This window comes from Globicephala melas, chromosome 1 (genome assembly GCF_963455315.2).
Source record: "Globicephala melas chromosome 1, mGloMel1.2, whole genome shotgun sequence".
NCBI classification, from domain to species: Eukaryota; Metazoa; Chordata; class Mammalia; order Artiodactyla; family Delphinidae; genus Globicephala; species Globicephala melas.
In genome coordinates, this window is record NC_083314.1 from 120,195,954 (window position 1) to 120,222,985 (window position 27,032).

At 37.7% G+C, this 27,032-nt stretch overlaps 1 protein-coding gene across 2 annotated transcripts in view; it reads right to left on the bottom strand.

Annotated features, from left to right (window-relative positions):
• The window catches only part of NEXN (nexilin F-actin binding protein), a 58,331-nt gene that overhangs the window by 27,557 nt on the left and 3,742 nt on the right, over nucleotides 1-27,032 (bottom strand). For both annotated transcript variants that reach the window (XM_060303928.2, XM_060303923.2), the window contains exons 2-5: nucleotides 5,638-5,716; nucleotides 4,008-4,199; nucleotides 3,733-3,811; nucleotides 3,499-3,647 (exon numbers count right to left, since the gene is read on the bottom strand). In XM_060303928.2, coding sequence (XP_060159911.1) covers nucleotides 3,499-3,647; nucleotides 3,733-3,811; nucleotides 4,008-4,199; nucleotides 5,638-5,664 — 447 coding nt within the window. In that variant the 5' untranslated portion in view covers nucleotides 5,665-5,716. The remainder of the gene's footprint in view (nucleotides 1-3,498; nucleotides 3,648-3,732; nucleotides 3,812-4,007; nucleotides 4,200-5,637; nucleotides 5,717-27,032) is intronic.

Here is a 27,032-nt window from a genome sequence, read left to right on the forward strand (position 1 = left end):
TCCCTTCAAAAGAGTGCTAACAATTCCTCTACAAATCATGTTAATCTCAATAAAAAGTTCTAGGAGATATGGTGAGAAGCGAGACATTGAGAGCATAGGGAAGAAAAATTCTAAATTTTTTAACCCCAAATTTCTTTTTCTTGCTGCTACAACCTTCTCAGATTTTTATTAGCTTACAGTAGATAATAAACTATATTTAGAATAGTTTTTCTTTGTTTGGTTGGGTGTTTTTTTGTTATTTTTGCTTTATTCTTTGCTCATTTTAAACCATTATCAAAACAACAAAAGATAGAATTTTTTTTCCGTTGGGTTTCAACAAACAAAGAAAAAGATGAATTTGCCTAAGTGGCCATGGTCTCAGTATATTCATAGAGAACTAAGATATTCAGTTCAATTATAGTGCTAGCTTTCAGAAACTACCATTGAAGATCTGCTTCCCAATTATTTCTTTTGATTTATGAAAAGAAAACTCCTTTTGCTACTTCCCAAATCAACTTCCTTTCTCCCCTTTCTTTTCAACATCTCAATCTCCCACCAATAACTTCTCTTTTTCCAAGTTGTTAGACATTAACCTTGTCCATCAAAATACCCTCAAAGATAACCAGATTATACCAAATTAAGATTCTCCCCCAAATTTTATTGGTCTTTGATTCCAACATCCAGTATACGAACTATGCCTATTTTTAATTTATCATAATATCTTAGAATCTCAGAACTGGTAATTATCTTAAATGTTACTCAGCTACCTGTCTGACTCAGGAATCCTTTCTATAGTGTTCTTGAATATGGACGTATACAAGAGGATTTTTCAAACAAACATTAAGACTCTTCTTGACTATGTCGTGCCTTCTTATATTCAAAGATAGATTAAATTTTATTAGATTTGAGTGGAAAATGTATTTAATTAGGTTTTAAAATTAGACTTCCCATATTTGCAAGATGAAATTACTATTAATAGTTTATATTGCTCTACCGACATATTCTCAAATAATTTAATAGGCTAAAAATTTTATTAACCAAGATTCTCTCGCACCCTGCCATGTAGTATCCAGGGTTACTAAAGAAAGTGGTTCTTTTTCATGATTAGTTTTCTTCCATCTTTCTCTGAGTATCCTATGTCTTCATCATATTCAAATTCATCTCAACACACATATTTCTTCTTTTTGAAACCACTGCCATATTCAGTTCTCGGGGTGGTAGTGTAATCAGTGCTTTTTGGAAAAGGGCACAGACTTAAAAGAGATAGACTAACCCCATGTGCATACTCACCATTTCCTGCCAAACACCATATATTTTAATTATATATTTTATTACCTTAGTTTACGATTTGTATTATAAATATAATTACATATAGTGATATATTTTATATATAACCTAAAATATTCATTTATTATATATTGTATCCCCTTATTATAATAAGGGAACTCCCTCCTTATAACTGTATTCCCTTGTGAAATTTCATTTCTTTTTAAAAAAAATTAATTAATTTTTGGCTGCATTGGGTCTTCATTGCTGTGTGCAGGCTTTCTCTAGTTGTGGCGAGCGGGGGCTACTCTTCATCGTGGTGTGAGGGCACGCAGGTTTCAGTAGTTGTGGCTTGTGGGCTCTAGAGCGCAGGCTCAGTAGTTGTGGGCATGGGCTTAGTTGCTCTGTGGCATGTGGGATCTTCCTGGACCAGGACTCGAACCTGTGTCCCCTGCACTGTCAGGCAGATCCTTAACCACTGCACCACCAGGGAAGTCCGAAACTTCATTTCAAAATGAATACTAATCTTTGATGACTGGAGGTGGCAGAGGTAAAGTACACCAACCTTTCTTCAGACAAAGAGATGCAAAGTAATAAAATATAGGAAATTCCAATTCTTTTCTGTAATTCATCCGGCATATGACATTATTTGTCACCATAAAAATGGCTGTTTGTGCCATAAAAGTGATTATTTGCAAAGTCAGGGTAAATAAATTTCTTTGACATGCAAATACAGTCATATGCTTTGCCTTCTTTGTCACTTTAAAAAAATTTTTTTGTTTGTTTGGTTTTTTTTTTTTGGCTGCACTGTGTGGCTTGCAGGATCTTACTTCTCTGACTAAGGATCCAACCCTGGCCCCGGCAGTGAAAGCGCCAAGTCCTAACCACTGGACCGCCAGGGAATTCCCTGTCACGTTTTTTAAAGAAAAGTAGTAGAAACTGAAAGAAGCATAGCAAATAGATTTAAGGCACTTAAAGAGTAGGCAAAAAAGAGCCAAGTACAATCTCACAATAAAAACGGTTATGAAAGACAATATACTGTGAAGACAATGTTAGGATAGTTGTTAAAATACTGATGACAGAAGGAGGAGAAACTAAAATGATTTCATGACATTTTATCTATATGTACCATTTAGGTGAGACATTTATTTATAGCCCACTTACTTTGTACCAGGCACTGTACTAAGTGCTTTGCATTTATTAACTCATATAATCTTATTAAAAACGCTAGGAGATATACCATTATTGTCTTGTTAAGCTCAATACATTGATCATCTCTTTTGATCCTACAGTGTAGACAAGGTTAAAGTACATAAGCAATAGAACTGTCTTCTGTGTCTTTTTTCTATGTCTCTATGACAACAGATCTTTTGTAATATAAAACAGATATCAATATATTAAAGAAATTTTTGTGAATTGACCAGTTCTTTACTTAATAAAATGTAATTATGACTATTAGAATTTCAAGTTTCTATGTCATTACACACATGAATCATTTGGAGAGATTAGCTTTTTCTGGAAATTAGATCAGATTCTTGAGTATTTTAAAATACTTACCAGCTTCTTAGTTCTCATGCTCTGAGAAGAAAATATATGGGAATTCTAAGTTCATTAAGAGACTATATAAAATCATAGTAATAATGTTTTTCTCCCTCTAATTTGTCCTCTGTGGCTATGGGCAACAGTAATGGCTATATGCAGGAAATGACTGTCACACATTTCTCCCTTCTACTACCGTCCCCAACTTAAAAAACAAAGCTAAGCTAGCTAATAATACCATTATTGAATAAAATGTGACTTGAATTTGTTTCAAATAATTGAGTAGGAAGATATCCTAATTAAGCCTGTGTTTGATAATAACCAGCAAGTATTTTTTGATTGCTATTAAAAGACCAGCATTTTGTTATATGCTTCTGGATAGTTTATGTGTGAACTTGCCTTATATCTTTGTAAAATTCTCTAATGTGTCAAGAAAAATAAGGAATGTGGACAGTGTAAGGAATGCAGAGAGAATGATAAGATGGTATATAACAAAAGTCATCTCAGTATTCAACCTTGAAATAGGCACATTCTGCCCTTATCCTTCTAGGCATTTGATATTAAATATTTGTGCTTAAGATCTTATTTCCATGTTAGCTACTATTTAACAGGTTTATGTTATATTAAAATATTTTGATTAGGCAGCATACTGATTAGTTTTACTCTGTACAATTAGTTTCTGAAGCAAATACCAAATTAATATCTAGTGTATACCTGCTCAGCCCTTTTTGCTAATTCACGTTGGATCTTCCTCTTTTCTAACATATCCTGCTCAATTCTGCGTTTTCGTTCCTCTTCTGTTCTCTTCCTTTGTTCCTCTTGTCTTTGTTTCTCCATTTCAGCAAATTTACCTTTAACAGTTCCTAAGAATATATGAAACATGTTTGATATTTTGCTATGCTTCCTTTTTTGCAATTTTATTTACAATTTGCCCCTCAAGTGTCTTACCTGTTAGCTTTGGGACGTAAGCCTTTTCTACTTTAGAAGATACCTCTTCCTCATCATCAGAAGCAAGCATTTCTTTAATCTAGATGGTTAAATAAATTAATATGAACATATCCAAACTTTAGACTAGATCATATTATATGCAGAGTTTGCAATTAGTTTATAAACACAGAAAATATTAATTATAGTTAATATGAAATGTGGTTAATGTGAATAACAAATAAAATGTAAAAGATGAAAATGAATATTTGCATGAGAATAAAATAAAATAAAATAACCTCCTGCTTTCTCCTGTTCCATTCTCTCTCTCTAATATATTGTTCTTTTCTTCTTTGCTTTTCGGTTCTAGATCTCCTTTGATTTCTTTCTTCCCTGGCTCTCTGCATGGCTTCAAACTTATCCTTTACATCACCCTTGCCAAGTTTTGGCACATAGGTTTTTGGTACAGGTTTAGATGAAGAAAGCAGAAGCTTCATTAGAAGAAAATAAAGAGAAGAAAGTTAAAAAAATAAGAAAGGAAGAAATTAGGTAAAGATAGATCAGAATAAGCAATATAAGAAATACTTATTGAAACAGACTATAGATAGAAATGAGTTTGAAACCTTTATTTGTATAATCGGAATCTGATTAGATACTTTCTAAAGTCTAAGTATGAAAAATGAAATTACAGAAAATATGAGAGTAAAAATGTTATTAATATAAAGCAAAGAAGTCCCATTTTGTAGGTGTGTTCCACTGAAGCTGAAGGCTAGCAAAATATAAAAACTGAAGACTGGATTCCAATTTAAAACAATCTGTATTTTATTGTCCTATTTCATTACATTAAAGATTCAGATTTTATATCTCTTGCTTAAAAGATACCAAGACTAATTTTAATAAGTTAGATGAAGTTGAAAACAAAGCAAAAAGTTTAAGACTAATTCACATAAGCCGAATTCTTGCTTGTTTCCATATCTAATATCAGCAAAACTGAAGGCCTTTACTTCTCATTTGTGGCTGAGGTGAGCCAAGGTCTTTGTGCACAAGCAGTGATTTTTGTTGTTACTACTGCTATACTGCCCATCTAGAACTTCTTTAAACCCAAGTTGAAAATATGTAAAAATGCTGCATCATTCCAAGTAGGAGGTGCCCTAAGAGGAAAATTCCTAAATGACAAAAGAGCTTTCCAAAGAAGGAGGAATCTGTTAAAAGACTAGAGAAATGATTTTCCTCCATCTGAAACCAGGAAAGCAAATTATTTTCATCTTTTAGAAAATTAAACTGATCTCTAAAAGAAGTTTCAGAAAACAAAACTTCATTGCCTCAGAACACCAAACCCTTTCTTCTAGTGATAATGGCAAATTGCATAATTAATCTGTGCCATACCCAGCCCCTATTTTATTTTCTACTTATGGTACCATTGGCCATTTTAAGGTTTTTTAAAGTTTATAATTTTGAGGTGTCAGCAACTGATTTCTTCTTATTACAATTCTCAGTAACAACAGCCAAGAACCAGAAAAAGGCCTAAGATAAGTTTAATTGCAGATGCTAGAAGAAGTAGCTAAGAAGGATCCTCACCTGAGAGTGAATTATCTCTTTCTCCTTAAAGTATATACATCAATTCTGTTTTTTTAATACTGAAAAAATAACTTCTAAAATTTATCAAGATATTAAAATCTACTCAAGATGCTAGCCATCACATCTACTTCACTATCACTCACAAAACTTAATAATCATGCTTCCTAGATAAGAATCCAAACGAAAATACTGGGCCCAAGACCAGCCTGTGAATTTTACCTCTTCTTATGTTTTACATCTTGACACTATGTCACTATGAACTTCTGTGAATGACCTTTCCACCAGTTGCCCTTTTCAGCAATTCTACAGTCAACCCTATGATTCCCCCATTTTTTAACTTTTAAGACTTACCTCAGCCTTTTGAGAAATATCATTCATGTTTGCTCTATGCAGTCTTGGGGTGATTATGAAGCTTTGTAATTTTTTGCACCTGAAAAAAATATATTAGTATTGAATAATTTTAATGCCTTAATTTTTTAATATGCTGTGTATTTTTTTAAGAGAAATAGCACGTTAATTGCCCCTCAAAGAATAATGACATCATCCAAGCAAGTAATAAATTATAATAACCCTCAGCTTTCCCCAAGATTCAGGGTATAGAAGGTACAAGGTGCAAGGTGTTAAAAGATTCTTGTAAGTTTACAGCCCAGAATAACTTAGTGAACGTATCAAGTACCCTTGCAAAAAATTTGTATTCTGCAGTTATTGGATGTATTATTCTATAATTATCAATGGGGCCAAGGTGGTTGATTGTGTTATTTAGGTCTTCTATGTCTTTACTAAAAAAAAATTTTTTTGGCCTAGTTCTATCAGTCTTAAACTATATGGAATTTTCTACTCCTTTATTATTTTATTTAGTTTTGGCTGTGTCCGATCTTAGTTGAGGCACGTGGGATCTTCGTTGAGGCATGAGGGATCTTTTTGTGGCAGCGCGGGCTCTTCATTGTGGTGTGTGGGTTTTCTCTTCTCTAGTTGTGGCACGCAGGCTCGAGGGCACATGGGCTCTGTAGTTGTGGCGCGTGGGTTACAGAGCACGTGGGCTCTGCAGTTTGCAGCACGTGGGCTCTAGTTGAGGCAAGCGAGCTTAGCAGTTGTAGCGCACAGACTTAGTTGCCCCGCGGCATGTGGGATCTTAGTTCCCTGACCAGGGATCGAACCCATGTCCCCTGCATTGTAAGGCGGATTCTTTACCACTGGACCACCAGGGAAGTCCCTGTCTATTCCTTTAATTCTGTCATTTTTGTTTTATGCAATTTCAAACTTTTAAAAATGCATATGTTATGACTATAATATCTTCTTCTTGAATTGGCTCTTTCATCAGTATGAAATTTCCCTCTTCTTATCTCATTGTCTTGAATTTATCTGTTATTAAAATAGCCACGCCAACTTTCTTTAGTTTGCATGGTGTATAATTTTCTAGCCATTTACTTTCAACCTATTTATCCCTTTATATGTAAAGCACATCTCTTGGACACAGCATATAATTGGATCTTGCATTTTTAAAAATTAAATTCTGATAATATCTTTTAATTGCAGTGTTTAGCCCATTAACATTTAAGGTAACTATGTATATGAATGGACTCAAGCCTACCATTTTACTATTTGTTTATTGTTTGCCCCTATTTTTTTGCTCCTCTATTATTCGTTTTCTGCCTACTTCTGTATTAATTGAATAATTTTTAGAATTTTATCTATTGGCTTTAAACTTTTAATTTAAAAAATTTTAAGGTATAATAGACATACAATAAGTTATACTTTTTTTTTTTAGTTATACTTTTTGAAAGTGCACAATTTGATAAGTTCTGACATATGTATATACCCATGACACCATCACCACAGTCATGATATAAATATATATATATATAGAGAGAGGGACTTCCCTGGTGGTCCAGTGGTAAAGAATCTGCCTTCCAATGCAGGGGATGTGGGTTCGATCCCTGGTTGGGAACTAAGATCTCACATGCTGTGGGGCAACTAATCCTGCGTGCCACAGTTACTGAGCTCGTGTGCCTCAACTAGAGCCCACGTGCTGCAAACTACAGAGCCCACGTGCTCTGGAGCCCAAGCGCCACAGCTAGAGAAGAGAAAACCCGCACGCCACAACTAGAGAGAAGCCCACTCACCGCAAGAAGATCCCGTGCGCCACAGCTGAGACTAGATGCAGCCATAAAAATTAAATAAATAAATAAATAAATGAAATATTAAAAAAAAATATATATGTAGGGATTCCCTGGTGGTCCAGTGGTTAGAACTTGGTGCTTTCACTGTTGTAGCCTGGCATCAATCCCTGGTTGGGGAACTAAGATCCCTCAAGCCATGCAGCGTGGCCAAAAAAAAAAAAGATATGAATATACACATTACACCCAAAAGTTTTCTCAGACCCCCTTTAACCTCCCTTTTCTTCTAGCCTTTCCCACCTCCATCCCTAGGCAGATATGCTTTCTGTCACTGCAGATTAGTTTAAATTTTCTGTAAATGGAATCATCCAAGTGTATACTCTATTGTTTGGCTTCTTTCACCATGCATAATTATTTTGAGATTCATCCATGTTGTTGCATATATCAATAGTTCATTTCTTTTTATTACTGAATTTTATTCCGTTGTATGAATATACCAGAGTTAACCACTGTTAATCATTCATCTGTGGATGGACATTTAGGTTGTTTCCACTTACTATTACAAATATAGCTGGTATTGGGCTTCCCTGGTGGCGCAGTGGTTGAGAATATGCCTGCCAATTCAGGGGACATGGGTTCAAGCCCTGGTCTGGGAAGATCCCACATGCCATGGAGCAACTAAGCCCATGTGCTGCAACTACTGAGCCTGCGCTCTAGAGCCTATGAGCCGCAACAAGAGAAGCCCGCACACTGCAGTGAAGAATAGCCCCCACTCGCGGCAACTAAAGAAAGCCTACGCACAGCAACGAAGACCCAGTGCAGCCAAAAATAAATAAATAAATTTTAAAAAATAATTAAAAAAATAGTCTCCTTCTTAAAAAAAATAAAGCTGGTATGAATATTCACATACAAGTCTTTGTGTGGACATATGCTTTTTTATTTCTCCTGGGTAAATAAATAAAGTATAATGGCTAGGCCTTATTGTAAATGTATGTTTAACTTTTTAAGAAACTGCCAAGCTGTTTTCCAAGTGGTTGTACCATTTTATCTTCCCACCAATAGTGTACAAGAGCTATACTTTCTCTACATCTTGATCAACACTTGGTATCGTCTTCTTAATTTTAGACATTCTAAATGTGTGTAGTGACATCATATTATGGTTTTAACATTTCCCTAATACCTAATGATATTGAACATCTTTTCATACGTTTCTTTTCTATCTATAAATATTCCTTGGTGAAGGTATCTGTTTAAATCTTTTGCCCATTTTATTACTTGGTTGTTTATTTTCCCATTATTAAGTTTTGAGAGTACTTTGTATATTCTAGGTACAAGACATATATCAGATGTATGAATAGGAAAAATTTTTCTCCCACTCTTTGGCTTGTCAAAAGACAAGCCAATTTTTTTTTTTTTTTTTTTTTTTTTTTTTTGCGGTACGCGGACCTCTCACTGCTGTGGCCTCTCCCGCTGCGGCGCACAGGCTCCGGACGTGCAGGCCCAGCGGCTGTGGCTCACGGGCCCAGCCGCTCCGCGGCATGTGGGATCCTCCCGGGGGCATGAACCCGTGTCCCCTGCATTGGCAGGCGGACTCCCAACCACTGTGCCACGAGGGAAGCCCTAACAGTGTCTTTTGAAGAGAAGTCCTTCATTTTTATAAAGTCCATTTTATCAATTTTTTTCTTTTATGGAATGTGCTTTTGGGGTTGTACTGGCACAAAGAACCCAAAGATAATTTATCCTACATTTTCTTCTACAAGTTTTATAGTTTTAGGTTTTGCATTTAGGTCTTTGATCCATTTTTAGTTAATTTTTGTATATGGTGCAAGTTCTCTCTCTCTTTTTTTTTTTTTGTATATGGGAAAACAATCTTTCCAGGGCCATTTATTGAAAAAACTTATCCGGGCTTCGCTGGTGGCTTAGTGCTTAAGAATCCACCTGCCAATGCAGGGGACAGGGGTTCGAGCCCCGGACCAGGAAGATCCCACATGCCACGGAGCAACTAAGCCCGTGCGCCACAACTACTAAGCCCGCATTCTAGACCCCGTGAGCCACAACTACTGAGCTCGTGAGCCACAACTACTGAAGCCCACATGCCTAGAGCCGGCGCTCTGCAAGAAGAGAAGCCACTGCACTGACCAGCATGCGCACCGCAACGAAGAGCAGCCCCCGCTCGCCACAACTAGAGAAAGCCCTCTTGCAGCAAAAAAGACCCAACGCAGCCAAAAATAAATAAAATAAATTTATAAAAGAAAAAAAAAAACTTACCCTTTCTCCACTGAAATACTTTTGTACCTTTGTCAAAAATCAATTGACCAGGGCTTCCCTGGTGGCGCAGTTGTTGAGAGTCTGCCTGCCGATGCAGGGGACACGGGTTCGTGCCCCGGTCCGCGAAGATCCCACATGCCACGGAGCGACTAGGCCCGTGAGCCATGGCCGCTGAGCCTGCGAGTCCGGAGCCTGTGCTCCGCAACGGGAGAGGCCACAACAGTGAGAGGCCCGCGTACAGCAAAAAAAAAAAAGAAAAAGAAAAAGAAAAAAATCAATTGACCATTTACATATGTCGGTCTATTTTTGGACCCTCCATTCTGTTCCATCAATTTATCTGTCTCTCTTGATGCCAATATTACGTTTGTTTGTTTGTTTTTAACTATAGTCACCATGCCACAATCTTTTTTTTTTTTTCTTGGTCATGCCACGGGGCATGTAGGATCTTATTTCCCGACCAGGGATCGAACCTGTGGCCTCTGCATTGGGAGCGTGGAGTCCTAACCACTGGACCACCAGGGAAGTCCCGGATTAGTGTACTATATAATGAGATATGAAAAAGGTGCTGTAGAGAATTCCCTGGTGGTCCAGTGGTTAGGGCTCCATGCTTCCACTGCTGGGGCTTGGGTTCGATCCCTGGTCAGGGAACTAAGATACTGCAAGCCGTGCGGCACGGCCAAAAAAAATAAAAAAGTAAAAATAAAAGAAAAAGAAAAGGGTAGTGTAACTCTGACCCTTCTTTTTCAAACTCGTTTTGGCTATTCTAAGTCCTTTGTATTCACATACAAATTTTAGGATCAGATTGTCAATTTCTGTAAAAACGCCTGCTGTGATATTCATTGGGATTGTGTTGAAAACTGTAGATGGATTTGAGGAGAATTCACATCTTAATAATGTTGAGTCTTTTGATCTATGAACACAGTATATCTCTTGATTCAGTTAGTTACATCTTCTACAATTTTTTCTCAGACATGTTTTATAGTTTTCACTGTGCAGGTCTTCCACATCTTCTGTGAGATTTATCTCTAAATAATTTCATGTTTATTGATGCTATTGTAAATGCTGTTTTTTACATTTCAGTTGATGATTGTTTGATACTAGTATATAGAAATACAACTTTTTTGGGGGGGGGCTGTGTTGGGTTTTCATTGCTGCGCACAGAAGAATTTCTCTATTCGCGGCGAGCAGAGGCTACTCTTTGTTGTGGTGCGCAGGCTTCTCACTGCAGTGGCTTCTCTTGTTGCGGAGCACGGGCTCTAGGTGCGTGGGCTTCAGCAGTTGTGGTGCACGGGCTTAGTTGCTCCGCGGTATGTGGGATCTTCCCAGACCAGGGATCGAACCTGTGTCCCCTGTATTGGCAGGCGGATTCTTAACAACTGCGCCACCAGGGAAGTCCAGAACTTATTTTTGTATTCTGATCCTATATCCTGTTACCCTGCTGATGTAATTTATTACTTTATTGTAGATTCCATCAGATTTTCCACATAGACGATTATATCATCTGTGAACACAGTTCTAACTTTTACTTTCCACTCTGGATGTCTTTTATTTCTTTTTCTGGCCTGATTGTACTAGCTAGACTCTCCAGTACAATGTGAAATAGAAGCAGTGAAAGGAACCGACAAGGACCTACTGTATAGCACAGGGAACTCTGCTCAATATTCTGTAATAACCTAAATGGGAAAAGAATTTGAAAAAGATTAGAGGTATGTATACGTACAACTGAATCACTTTGCTCTACACCTGAAACTAACACAAAATTGTAAATCAACTATAGTCCAATATTTTAAAAGAAGAAGAAGAAGAAAAAGAAGAAGTAGTGAGGACAGACATTTTTGCCTTGTTCCTGATCTTAGGGGGAAAATGTTCTGTCTTTTACCATTAAGTATGTTTTTTTTTTTTTTTTTTTTTTTTGCGGTACACGGGCCTCTCACTGTTGTGGTCTCTCCTGTTGCAGAGCACAGGCTCCGGACGCGCAGGCTCAGCGGCCATGGCTCACGGGCCCAGCTGCTCCGCGGCATGTGGGATCTTCCCGGACCGGGGCACAAACCCGTGTCCCCTGCATCGGCAGGCGGACTCTCAACCCCTGCGCCACCAGGGAAGCCCTGATTTTTAACTATAGATTTTTCTTAGATGCCCTATTTCAGATGAAGTTCTTTTCTATTCCTATTGTGGTGGAGTAATTTCAGGAACGGATGTTGTATTTAATTTAATGCCTTTTCTATGTCTATGAAGTAATCATATGATTTTAATTTTCATTATGGTGAATTACTTAATTTTCAAATGTTAAATAGACTTCATTTTTTAATGTAAGTTTATTTATTGTTATTTTATTTATTAATTTATTAATTTGGTTGCACCCGATTATATATATTAATTTAATTAATTAATTATATATTAATTAATTTATCTTAGTTGCAGCAGGCGTGCTCCTTAGTTGAGGCTCTCAGGTTCCTTACTTGCGGCCAGTGGGCTACTTAGTTGCAGCTTGCAGGCTCCTCAGTTGCGGCTCGCCAGCTCCTTAACTGTGGCACGTGAACTCTTAGTTGCAGCAGGCATGTGGGATCTAGTTCCCCAACCAGGGATCGAACCTGGGTCCCTTGCATTGGGAGTGCAGAGTCTTAACCACTGCACCACCAGGGAAGTCCCTTAAACAGACTTTATATTCCTAGGATAAATTTCATTTAGTCATGATGTATTATTCTTTCAACATACTGATAATTCAATTTGATAAAATTTTGTTAAGCACTTGTGCACCCATGTTTATAAGGCATATTAGTCTGCAGTTTTATTTTCTTGTAATGTCTGCTTTTGTTAACAGAGTAATACTGTTCTCATAGAATGAGTTGGGAAGTATTTCCTCTTCTTTAGTTTTCTGTAAGAGTTCATGCAGGCTTGGTATTATTTTTTCCTTAAATGTTTGCAAGAACTTCCCAGTGAAGCCATCTAGGGCCAAAGTTTTCTTTGTAGGAGGAGACAATATGATAGGAGTGGGTTGGACAAGATTCCATATAATTATTAACAAATCCTAACTTTGGTTGTTTAGTGGGTCTGTGGGTGCTTATTACATTATTAACAATAATTACCTAATAAAAGGAGGTCATGCATGAATGAGAGTATCATTAACCAAGGTTTGAGTAATCTATGTGCCTGAGATAAAAATAACAAGCAGCTCCAGTTCTGCTGTCTTACCTGAGCCACTGTATCATATCTAGAGTTACCTATAAGATATTTCTTCTTGTATAATAAAACCTAGTCTTCATTCTCATAGCTTCTCAAGCTGTCATTCTTCTTCTATATCTCCTAAATTTTAATAGATTGTCATGATTTGTGAATGTTATTTTCAAATTTGCTGTTATATATTACTTGACTATTTTCACTGCCCCCATACTAATACAAGCCTTCATCACCTCACACTTTGATTACTACAATTTGATAATCAGACCTAAATCTAAATTCCAACTCTGCTGCTTCCTAGTTAGGATTAGATATCTCAAGAATCATACCTACCATTAGTGGGTATCAATAAGTTTGATTAATTTCATTACTCAGTCTCCCTCACCACAATTTACCCTTTTCAGTAAAAACCAACATTTCCCCTGCTAGTGAGCACATTAACATATTATTTGTGCAATTTAAAAGAGTAATACCACAGGGTATGATGAAAATTTGATCATCTCACATGGGATTATAGGGACTGATAATTTTAGCTGAATTAATTGGCCAGAGGGAATTTCAGGAAGCCTTTTTTTCCTGGTGAAATAAAAGAAAATTGTGTGGCTTGGTGACAGTGAAGAATTAGCCTGTCAAGAGTAATCCTGGAGAATACATGGATCAGCTAGCCCTCGTCATCTAATTTTTTAAAAATCTTCAAATTATATCTTGACTTATTTATAGATTCAGAATAAAATGAGATTGATTTTTTAAAATTTAGTATGAGCAAAACCACTTAAAATGGTTTTTTAAATGTTATTTCAGGGACTTCCCTGGTGTTCCAGAGGCTAAGACTCTGCACTCCCAATGCAGGGGGCCTGGGTTTGATCCCTGGTCAGGGAACTAGATCCCACATGCCGCAACTAAGAGTTTGCATGCCGCAACTAAAGATCTACCAACCCACAACTAAAAAGATCCCGCATACCGCAAGGAAGATCCTGCACGTGGCAACGAATATCCTATGTGCCGCAACTAAGACCTGGCACAGCCAAGTAAATAAATATTTTTGAAAAAAAATTTTTAAATGTCATTTCAGTATTCTGAGCTCTCTTTTTGAAAGTCTGTGAAAATTTGAATAGTACTAACTTTAACGTTTTTGGTTAAAGTACAAGCAAGTTATTCTTTGCCCAGAGTTCGCTCTGTTCTGCATTTTGAGGATAAAAAAATTGTAGCAAAATAAGTTTATTAGCTTTTTGCATCGTAGGACTGTCTTTTAAGGTGCAGATTGAAAACCCATAGGACCCATATCTCTTGCATAGTTTTATGTTGAAGAAGAAAATTCAAAATCAACAGATAAATATTTGTAGGATTTATAGATAATTTTTAAAAGGCATGACTCTGCCTGGTAGAACAACAGCGTGTTTCCATTGCTAACTCAGTTGTCCTTCTGTGCTAAACCAGGTTAAAGATATAAATTTGACTACATTTGGTTTATTAACTTCACAGGAAAGAACTCTGTGCCACAGTCATTGATGGATTGCCTTATCTAAACCCACTATCTCACTAATAATTCCTTTGATCACAATATGAATAATTTATGATGATAACAATCCTAGCTAGTATTTATTGAGCCTTTACTATGTGCTAGGTAATGTGCCAACTGGTTAATAAGCATTATTTCATTTATTTCCCACAATAACCCTTTAAAGTAAATACTATCATAAAACCCTCTCTCAAAAACCTTTCCAAGCTCAGTAATTTAAAATTTCTTAAAATATTAATATGAGAACAATGTCTCGGAGTTTATGTAATAGGATTTGAAGTCTTATGGAAATTGAGTCTCTGAAAACTGAGTCTCTGAAAAGTCAAGTAACTTGTCAAAGACCACACAACTAATGAGTGGTGGACATAGGATAGAAACAGGCAGTGTGACTACTGAGTCTGCATTCTTCCCCACTGTATTATGCTGATGCCAAGAAAGCAGCACAATTGTTTTGTATGGGAATACCAGCCAGCTTATAAGCTTTTACCTTCTTATGTAATCAACATAGCCTTTAATCCAATTATCTGAGAACCACAATTCTGAGCAGTAGAAACATGTTGGAAGCTAAAAAGACATTACTAACAGTATTCTCTACATTTAGTGAATTTGTAATATTTAGCTGGCAACTGGCAGCAGAACATGGTGCTGGGTAAGTGAGAAGCAGGTGTCTTGCCTTATGTGAGCAGCACAGAGTTTTTATTTAAGTAGTTTATTTCCTTTTAAAGTGATACATGCTAGCAGTTATTCTCTTAGAATTACTTGGAGTTAAGCAAAACACACAGTGAGGTTATTAAAGGATTCCCAGGTATTGAATGAAATGCTGCTCTCTCAGCTGGTTGTGGTTTAGAATTCATTTAGTAAACTCATTCATGTATGATAAAGTTAGGGACTGTTTGGTCTCTGATTTTTAAAGTGCCTAAGTCAGCAACATGCAAGCAGCCCTCCTATTGCTGTAACTAATGACTGAAGAATCCAGTAACAATATTCACATGTATGTTATTCTCTTGATTAAGAAACACAATGATATATCTCATCATTCTGCTAAATTGCTGAGAGTACAAAAGGCTTCTGAATCGCTAATGTAACAGAACATTATTTAACAATGTACTCCTAGGGTAACCAAATTCACTTTTATTTGTTTAGTGACTGTGAGAATTTTGGTTTTATGAAGGCTTTTTAAAGTATTAATTGACTTCAACAAAGTCATGACAAAGACTCTGTGAAACGTTTAAAAATTAGTTGAACGTCACACATTTTAGTGAATCTCAACACTAAACCATAAACCCATAGAAGAAATTCCTGTGAAAGGGAGTCATAGACGGTGAACTTTAGTCAAGGAATGGAGCCATAATGCACTCTAAACTGCAGCTGAAAATGTTTCAGTTTCCTTAAATCCTCTCCTTTCTGCCTCCTAGTACCCTCTCTCCATCCTAACTCCACAATGTCCTAAATACTCATGCCCTTCCTGCCAGAAGGGCACCGTCACCTTCAACTCTGCCCAAACTACCTCCTTCTCTTCTATCAGCCAACTAGGGACCATGCCGTGGACTAAGCTGCTCAATATGTATCAATAAATGATTGTAATTACAGGTGGTGGAATGTGTATTATGAAATGAAAATTTCAGAACAAATGACATATACAGGTTTGATCTTGTCATAACTTTTCATAACTCCTCTCATACAAAAATGTACAAACCTGTGTATTTTTAAATTTGATAAAAGATTCATACAAATATAATTTGAAATCTTCCAAAATATTCTCCTAGAACTTTTGCTGCTTAAGAACCTTTGTAGAATTTAGAATTATAAATATATCCTGATACTTTCTCAGTTAATTGTTGACGTTTCTAACACAATAAGACAATGATGGTAGGAATTCCCTGGCTGTCCAGTGGTTAGAACTCGGCGCTTTCACTGACCTGAGCCCGGGTTCGATCCCTGGTCAGGGAACTAAGATCCCGTAAGCCGTGCAGCATGGCCAAAACAAAAACAAAAACAAAAGACAATGACTATGGAAGAAGTACTGGAGTTAGAGCCAGAAAACTTGGATGAGGTCATTTATTAGATGTATGGTCCTGGGCAAGCCAGTTAACTTTTGTGAACTTCAGTTTTACATGTAAATTAGGCATAATAATACTTTTCTCATATTGTCAAATAAAATGGACAGTTCCTGCCTTTTGAACCTCTTTGCTACATCTGACACTCTCAGTCACTCCTTCATTCTTTTTTTTAAACCAAATTTATTTATTTATTTATTTATTTATTTATTTATGTCTGTGTTGGGTCTTCATTGCTGCGCACAGGCTTTCCCTAGTTGTGGCGAGCGGGGGCTAATCTTCGTTGTGGTGCGCAGGCTTCTCACTGCGGTGGCTTCTCTTGTTGCGGAGCACGGGTTCTAGGTGAGCAGGCTTCAGTAGTTGTGGCTGGTGGGCTCAGCAGTTGTGGCTGGCGGGCTCAGCAGTTATGGCTCGCGGGCTCTACACCGCAGGCTCAGTAGTTGTGGCGCACATGAGTTGCTCCGTGGCATGTGGGATCTTCCCGGACCAGGGCTCAAACCCAGGTCCCCTGCATTGGCAGGCGGATTCTTAAGCATTGCACCACCAGGGAAGCCCCATTCTATTTTTAAAATATTTATTTATCTTCTTTTGGCTGCGTCAGGTCTTAGTTGCGGTATGCGGGGTCTTCGTTGCAGTGTGCAGGATCTTTCGTTGCGATGCAGGCTCTTTGTTGTGGTGAACAGGTTTTTCTCTCTCTAGTTGTGGTGCGTGGGCTCCGGAGCACATGGGCTCTGTAGTTTGTGGCACGTGGGCTCTCTCACTGAGGTGTGCAAGCTCAGTAGTTGTGGCATGCGGGCTTAGTTGCCCCGTGGCATGTGGGATCTTAGTTCCCCGACCAGGGGTCAGGGATCGAACCCACGTCCCCCTGCATTGGAAGGCGGATTCTTTACCACTGGACCACCAGGGAAGTCCCACTCCTTCATTCTTGAAATCCTTCTCATGAGCCTTCACTTGGCTCATGACACCATTTCTCTCCCTGTTCATGTCTCTGACCATTCCTTCTCTGCTCCTCTGAGGGCTTCTTTGCCTCTCTACACTTCGTCAGTGTTGTCTGCCCCCTCGTTTCAGTCTTTGCCCTTTTCTTCTGACTCTACACTTTTTCTTCAGTGAGTTAATACACTTTGGTCGTTTAAATTACCTCTCTGGTCTCATCTCTCTCCATACCTCCCTCCATCACCCATACTGAAATACTGGCACACCTGAGCCTTCACACAGCTAGCTCCCCCAGCTTGATGTTCTACTCATTCTCTTATTCTCTTAGCTAACTCCTACTCATCCTTTAGTTCTTAGATAAACTGTCACTTTTCTCCAGGAAGCCTTTCTTGCCTCCACGAGACTGGGTTAGGTGCTTTTCCTGTGTGTGTTTCTTTTTCTTTTTTTTTTAACATCTTTATTGGGGTATAATTACTTTACAATGGTGTGTTAGTTTCTGCTTTATAACAAAGTGAATCAGTTATACATATACATATGTTCCCATATCTCTTCCCTCTTGCGTCTCCCTCCCTCCCACCCTCCCTACTGTGTGTGTTTCTGTAGCACCCCCATGCTTACCCTAACTGTGGCATTTACCACAATGTATGGTAATAAAGGACTTTCTTGACCACCTCCTCTACCAGAAAGTGAGCTTTCTGAGAGTAGAGACTGTATTTTATACACCTCTGTATCCATAGTATTTAGCATGTGCCTGGTACATCGAAGACATATATAATAATTGTTTACTGAATAAGTAAATCCTGCCAACTTCAAGAGGAAGCACTTTATAAACAGTTAAGGATTGTTGGGATATAATGTATGACTCTATGATTATCATTATGCCGGACTATAATATAAATAGAACACACCGTTCATTACAAAAATATTTATTAAGCATCTATTATGTGCCAGGCATTCTGCCAGACATTGAGAAATGCAGCACTGAATAGACAGGTGCTCTCCCTATTCTCACGTTATTAACAGTCTCTTGGTCAAAACTCTGAACAAAAGCCTTGGAACAGGATTTTTAATGGTTCAGTCTGCCTTGCTATCTGTAGACACCGGTATGGTGCTAACAGCAACCGTACTTGACACAGAATTGAAAACCAGCACACACCATACCCCAAACTTCCCATTAGATGCCTAAGGTCAATGACTTCCATTCTCAGTCTACATTCTGCAATACTCTTAATTCCACCCAGACTTTCATCTGTACATCTGGTAGACTTTATGCTCCTTTCCCACAATACAGAGGATTGGTTCCTTTCTAGTGCCTAGCTCCATGCTTGTTAAATAATAAATTATAATTTAAAATAAATCCCAAAAGCCATCATGGAAAGGTTTTCAATATCCATGTAGTAATCATCAAAACCAGGAACTCTAAAAGATTCCATTCCCCTGACTCAACTTTTATCCCCTTAATAAACTGTCAATACTACATTTTAAAATATGCTATCGAACACTTAACAAAAGATTTTCAAATTAATGTTTTGGAAACAGATTCTCAAATTCCAAATACCCATTCAATCTTTGATCATTTTATCAACTCCTCCCACTTTCATGCTTTTTACATACATTATTAGTCAACATTTCACCTACTAGTCTATAAACTCATGTGGAATTTGCTGCTTTATTTAGCACAGAGGTCCCAGGCCCTCCTTCAATTTCACATAATAATCCTTACTAGAAATACTCATATATATTTACTATTCATATGGATCATTATTTTGATTAATAAACTTAATAAACTTTGATTAATAAAAATGAGAAGCTATAAAATTCAAAGTATTCACTTTAATAGTTTTCTCTCCTTCAGAATGCTGATAAACATTTCTGAATTATTAAAACTTTTCAATAGGTACCAGAATCCAATGTGGTGAGTACATAAAGTTACTTCAGTTGCTATAGGAAAGCTTTTTTAATGCAGTCTCTTCAAAGTTCTTAACTGGTACATATTATCAGAATAATGATTTTTTTATACTTCTTTATTGGAGCATAATTACTTTACAATGTTGTGTTAGCTTCTGCTGTACAAGAGTGAATCAGCTATACATATACATATATCCCCTCCCTCTTGGACTTCCCTCCCACCCTCCCTACCCCATCCCTCTAGGTCATCACAAAGCACCAGCTGATGTCCCTGTGCTATGTGGCTGCTTCCCACTAGCTATCTATTTTACATTTGGTAGTGTATATATGTCAGTGCTACTCTCTCACTTCGTCCCAGCCTCCCCTTTCCCCACTGTGTCCTCAAGTCCGTTCTCTATGTCTGTGTCTTTATTCCTGCCCTGCCACTAGGTCCATCAGTACCATTTTTCTAGATACCATGTATATGTGTTAGCATACGGTATTTGTTTTTTTGACTTACTTCACTCTGTATGACAGACTCTAGGTCCATCCAACTCACTACAAATAACTCAATTTCCTTCCTTTTTATGGCTAATATTCCATTGTATATATGTGCCACATCTTCTTTATCCATTCATCTGTCGATGGATATTTAGGTTGCTTCCATGTCCTGGCTATTGTAAATAGTGCTGCAATGAACACTGTGGTACTTTTATCTTTTTGAATTATGGTTTTCTCAGGGTATATGCCCAGTAGTAGAATTGCTGGGTCATATGGTAATTCTTTTTTTAGTTTTTTAAGGAACCTCCATACTGTTCTCCATAGTGACTGTATCAATTTACATTCCCACCAGCAGTGCAGGAGGATTCCCTTTTCTCCACACCCTCTCCAGCATTTATTGTTTCTAGATTTTTTGATGATGGCCATTCTGACTGGTGTGAGGTGATACCTCATTGTAGTTTTGATTTGCATTTCTCTAATGATTAGTGATGCTGAGCATCTTTTCATGTGTTTGTTGGTGATCTGTATATCCTCTTTGGAGAAATGTCTATTAGGTCTTCTGCCCATTTTTGGATGGGGTTGTTTGTTTTTTTGATATTGAGCTACATGTATATTTTGGAGATTAATCCTTTGTCAGTTCCTTCATTTGCAAATCAGAATAATGATTTTAAGTACACATTACATATTAGTAAAATGAGGTTTTCTTTTTCTTTCTTTTTTTTTTTTCTTTTTTTTGCCTCACCACGTGGCATGGGGGATCTTAGCTCCCCAACACCAGGGATCGAAGCCGCAACCCTGCAGTGGAAGTGTGGAGTCTTAACCACTGGACTGCCAGGGAAGTCCCTAAAATGAGGTTTTAAAAGTTCCAGAGTAACTTCTAGCCATGATTCTTTTGATTTCTAATAAGGTAACAGCTTGCCATTCTTTCTACCTTCATCAACTCGGCTACTGCCTTCTCTACTGCTCTGTGCTCCTTAACTCTGGTCTATCACTCAGCTCTGAGGATATAAACTGCACAGTGCATCATGCACCAGAACCGAAATTCTTACCTGGGCTTGTTAGGCCCTTTTGCAGGTTCCCTTAGCCTCTCTGATTTACCTTGTCTTCTTCCATTCCTTCAACCTCCCACCTCGACAAATACATTCAATGCCTGTTTCCATCTCCAAGACAATTCTTAAGCCACTTTTTTCCCAATGAAGTATTTTCCCAAACTAACAATAAATAGAAATGGTGATTTTCTGCACTTCAACCTAAGCATGGATTTTTTTCCTTCAGTCTCTGACATCTCAAAATGTGTTTAGATTTTCTAGATATATTAGATTTTCTAGTTGCTAGATGTATCTGGCATAAATTTAAATATTTTATATTAAACATCTTAGATGTATCAGTCTAATCTATCTTCTTTAATTTTTTATTATTTCACACATATATACAATTAGAGCAACTCATATCATAGACCCCCATACACCCACCACAAAGCTTCAACAATTATCGGCTTTTTCCATTGTCTTCAACAATGCAAAGTCTGTTTCTTACAGCCTGCCCAATGCCTATTTCAGCACAGCGCACAGCACTTTACAGACGCTTTAAGCCCTACTGCAATGGCACCCACCACATTCTAGGCACTGCGCAGGACCTCCTCCTAGCCCTCAGAATTATGCCCAGGATCAAACCCCGTAACTCTCGCCTTTTATTCTCTCTTGGGAAGACTTTAAAGTAACCACTCAAAGAAAATTGGCAAGTTCTCATTTGGTGAAGTCATTAATGAAATGAAGTTACATATATCAATAAAATGTAAGAATTTTTTTCTAGGGGCAGGACAGGAATAAAGATGCAGATGTAGAGAATGGACTTGAGGACATGGGGAGGGGGAAGGGTAAGCTGGGACGAAGTGAGAGAGTGGCATGGACATATATACACTACCAAATGTAAAACAGATAAGCTAGTGGGAAGCAGCCGCATAGCACAGGGAGATCAGCTTGGTGCTCTGTGACCACCTAGAGGGGTGGGATAGGGAGGGTTGGAGGGAGGGAGACGCAAGAGGGAGGGGATGTGGGGATATATGTATACGTACAGCTGATTCACTTTGTTATACAGCAGAAACTAACACACCATTGTAAAGCAATTATACTCCAATAAAGATGTTAAAAAAAAAAGTAAGAATTTTTTTAAAGTTACAGTACATTAGAAGAAAGACCTGGTGTCTCTATACTAATTAAGGAGAAGGGTGGAAAATAACAACTGAATCCCTATTATGTACCATATACTAGGTGCTTTGAATGTTATTTCTTAAAGTCAGAGGTGATGAGTATGATAGAACTAAGAATAAATGGGAAATGAAGAAATTTGCTAAAATGAATAAATATGTATTTATTAATTAATTCAAGAAACATTTATTAAACATCTTTCTACAATGTGCTAGACAGTATAAGGCACTACATATACAAAGATGAATATAGAATAAAATATGTCTTTTCATGGAGCTCATAGACCACATGGGATGAAAGATAATTACCAAGAAAGTATAAAAAGGCATAATGTCTGAGCTTATTATTTATTATTTTTTTTTTTGCGGTACGCGGGCCTCTCACTGCCGCGGCCTCTCCCGTTGCGGAGCACAGGCTCCGGACGCGCAGGCCCAGCGGCCACAGCTCACGGGTCCAGCCGCTCCGCGGCACGCAGGTCCTCCCGGACCGGGTCACAAACCTGCGCCCCCCGCATCGGCAGGCGGACCCCCAACCACTGCGCCACCAGGGAAGTTCCCTGAGCCTATTACTGAGGAGCCCAGAAAGCTTTTGTTTATATAGATTATATCTATAGATATATAATGTATTGAACATAAAACAGAATTTCCAAATATATACTTATTAAGTCATTTGAAATAACAAGCCCATTATACATAAACACATTTTATGAAAAAAACTACTTTCCAAAATAAAAGTAATTAGAAAAGTGACATTGTTTTACATTTTTGCATATCTCTTTAATATCTGGCTTAATAAAAGACAGGTATATTCTCATATCTGTTTCTACATTCAAACTATCATGATACGTTGTTTTGACTGAAGTATATAAAGAAAACATGGCCTCATACAGATATGTTGTTAGAAAAGGAAGGACCTCATGGGTCCTTGAAGGGTCTTGGGGACTCCCAAGGATTCTAAAACCACATTTTGAGATTTCCTGAATTATAGGAAAGAACATTGTATCAAATCATGTCAGTTCTAATTCTAAAAATAAAGTAGTAGACTGAGCACTCCCTTACTGTATTTTAGAACACCAAATGAGGCTTAGTTTAACAACTTAATTCCTATACTCAGTAACATAAATGCCAAAGGATTTATATCTGGAATCTCACACACTTAATCTAGTATTAAGTAACTTTTCCTCTGTTTGGGCAGGCAGATGTAATGTCTTTAACCACCTTAAAGGGGCAGCAGCAACACAACAATTAGGCCTCACTGTACTTTTCTAAGTGTCTAAGATGTCAAGCAAGCCAGTTGAATTGTTATCAAGAATAAGACAAAACACTGACCAAAGGATAAGGTTGAACATGTGGTTCATCAACAAAAGCTTGGTCATAATAAAAGTATGATGAAGGGATTTAATAATGCCATTCCAGCATATTAAGCATTCAATGTCTTCTTAAATGAAGACAAGTACCCATCATAGGTTTCAGAGGGAATACTGCAATATTACTATAGCCTGTCCATGATTTATCAAGAATGCATTTTTTTCCAAACTTGACAGATTAGGTCTGTATTTACAAACACAGTATTTTTGTGAGGAGAATCTACTGTGTACCAGACATTATGCCTGGTGATGGTATACAAAATGTAGGTGACAGCCTTTGAAATCAATTAGCTTTGTTAGGAAAAAGAGATGGGACCACAACTAATTATAAAACAAAGTAATAAGTGCTATAACAGCAGGATATACTGGGCTACAGAAATATGGAAAAGTCATGGAAAGACTATGGTGGGTTAAGGAGGGGGCTGGGGTGAGGGCAGATGACACAGAGAGAGATGGTGACATTTGATTTAGACCCTGAAGGATAAGTAGGATTTCGCAATGTAGAAAAGTAACGGCATCCAGGCAAAAGAAGCAACACGAACAAAAACACCAAGGCCTGATAGCCCAGTACAAATTGGGGGAGCTATAAGTTGTCCAGAGAATCTATGGTAAAACTGGAGAGACAGACTGGGCACAGAATAGGAAGATTCCTAAATGCCATATTTAGAAACAGTTTAGACTTGATCCTATAGTCAATGGGGAGCCAGCAAAGGATTTTTTTAAAGTAGAAATGTGACTTAATAATATACGTATTCTAGAAAGAAAAAAGAAAGACGTAGTGTAGAAAACTGGAATAAAATGGGGAAAGACTACAGGGAGGACAAGTAGAATGATCTTGGCAACAGAAGATAAGGGCCTGAATTAAGATAGCAGCATTAGGAATGAAACGTTGGAAAAGACATTTTAGAAGTATAATTGACATGACATGGTGACCCATTCATTCATTTATTTAACAAGTGTTTATTAAGCTCCTACCACATACCAGGGACTATCCTAGGCTGTGGAGAGATGAAAGTGAACAAAAAGACAAAGTCCCTTCCTCCAGGGAAGGGGGTTGTACTGGGGGCATTACTGCAAAAATTTTAACCAATTAGATTTGGAGGGTAGAGGTGAGGAGAGGAATACTGTCAAGAATTAGTTCAGGCACTTCCCTTGTGGTCTGGTGTTAAGGAGTCCGCCTTACAGTGCAGGGGACACGGATCCGATCCCTGGTCAGGGAATCGAGATCCCACATGCTGTGGAGCAACTAAGCCTGCGCGCCACAACTCCTGAGCTCGTGTGCCTCAACTAGAGCCTGAGTGCCACAAACTACAGAGCCCATGTGCTCTGGAGCCCACACTGCAACCAGAGAGAGAAAACCCACACACCACAACTAGAGAGAAGCCCGTGAGCCGCAAGGAAGATCTGCGTGCCACAGCTGGGACCCGATGCAGCAAAATATATCAATAAATAATAAATCTTAAAAAAAAAAAAAGAATTAGTTCAAGTTTCTTAGTTTGAGTGAATGGGTGGACAGGGTTACCATTAAAAGCATGTTTAAGGGATAAAAAATTGAGTTCAGTTTTGAACAGGTTTTACTACCTGTCAGAATTACATTTGGGGTCTGGTTATACATGTACTAAGAACTATGGACTTTTAGAGCTCATTCGCTAAAGACCTTAAAGATCACTTAGTCCAACCCGTTCATTTACCATATGAAAAAATGGGAGGCTCAAAAAGATTCAGTGACCAATCCAAGGCTGCAAACTATTCAGCAGCAGAAGAAGGAACTAGACTCCAAGTTTCTTGACTTCTAGTCAACTACTCTTTCACTCCGTCATTCTCCATTTTTACCTAAAAGTACACGAAATATATATATATGAATTGTATATATGTATACATACACAGTATACTAATATTGGTATCAGCTGGCATAGCAATAAATGAGATAACCTTCAGAAAGTCTTTGAAAATGACGTAATGGCCTGATAAAATATGTTTCAAAAATAGTGTATACTTTTGAGCTGTTACGGTTTCCAGGTTGAATATTAAGGTATAAAGCTCAAGCTGTGAAACAATATGTAAGTCTCACAGAGGAATATAATAGTAAGTGTGACAGACGGTCTTAAAATACGCATGCTAATGTTCCTGTTCTAGAATTTCATCGGACTTATGTCTGACCTCTAAATTTTCTAAATTTAATTACTTTACTTGACTTTTTTTGATATGCAATTAAAGTATTTCAAGATAGCAAATAAGGCAGGAATCAAGAAAAGAATTTTAAATCATAGCTGGCTATCATTTACAATAACTATTTCATTGTGTTAATGTATTATCTCTTTTCTCAAGGAGAACAGAATTGTCAAGAAAGTGACAGCTTTAAATCTGCATTTCATTAAACTCAAGTAAATTCTTTGTCTCAGCTTTTAAGAAGGTTTTAGACAGAACGCTTACCTATACACTAGAAGTAAATGTTAAAACCTACCTCTTTACAGTCTTTGGAACAGACAAAATTATTTTGAGCTTCATAAAATGTGAGCCTAAATATTTTTTTTGATTTATTTTAATTTATTTATTATTTTTGCCTGTGTTGGGTCTTCATTGCTGCACGTATGCGCTTTCTCTAGTTGCGGCGAGTGGGGGCTACTCTTGGTTGCAGTGCGCAGGCTTCTCATTGCAGTGGCTTCTCTTGCTGCGGAGCACGGGCTCTAGAGCGCGTGGGTGGGCTTCAGTAGATGCGGCGCTTGGGCTCAGTAGTTGTGGCTCGTGTGCTCTAGAGTGCAGGCTCAGTAGTTGTGGCACACAGGCTTAGTTGCTCCACGGCATGTGGGATCTTCCCGGACCAGGGCTCGAACCCGTGTCCCCTGCATTGGCAGGCGGATTCTTAACCACTGCACAAGCAGGGAAGCCCCTAAATTTTTATCATTTTGCACTTGTACAAGAAATATAAACTTAAATATTATGTAACCTTATTACATTTAATGAAGGTTGTAACCTTATACTCTAAAACTTATATTACAAAACATCATGAACCTCATCACAGCTCAAAAATATGAAACTAGATCCTATTTTACCTATTTAAAATAGTGAGTTTTTTTCTCCTACCAATATATAATTCCTCACTTATAACCAAGAATCTTATTTTCAACCTGTCTTGACATGCTTCTGTATTAATATATAATACTTTGCACTCATATGACTGTGTGTAACGTTTTCAAAAGAGCATTCACCATACTATGAGTCCCTGAAAGGTAAGCACTGTGCTCTAGTTGGTTCTTTATCTTTTGCGTCTCATATAACAACTAGGACACAGTACAAACTCGATTCATATTTGAGCTAGTGAACAAATAACAAAGAGGAGGAAAACTGTCTGATCCAAAATCAGCCCAAATGAAACTTATGAATGATATCTCTAAAAGGAGGGCTGATGATGAGGTTGCACGAATGAATGAACAAATGAACAAACAAATAAATAAAATTATAGAAAGTAAAATAAAATGGAGTGAGTTTACTTATTAACCTAGATATCATGAAAAACCAGAAATTGGGCTTTCAGGATGTTGGCTTCCCAAGCAATTTCTGGAGGAGACTGGGCCTCCTCATCCCCTCTTCAAGTGGAAGATGGCCGTTCAATGACACAGCTGGGAATGGGAAGACCCAGGCCACTGGCCCCAAACAAGTGGGTGGGACAGTGAGGTGGAAGAATAGTAGTTAACTCCACCTGATGACCAATGT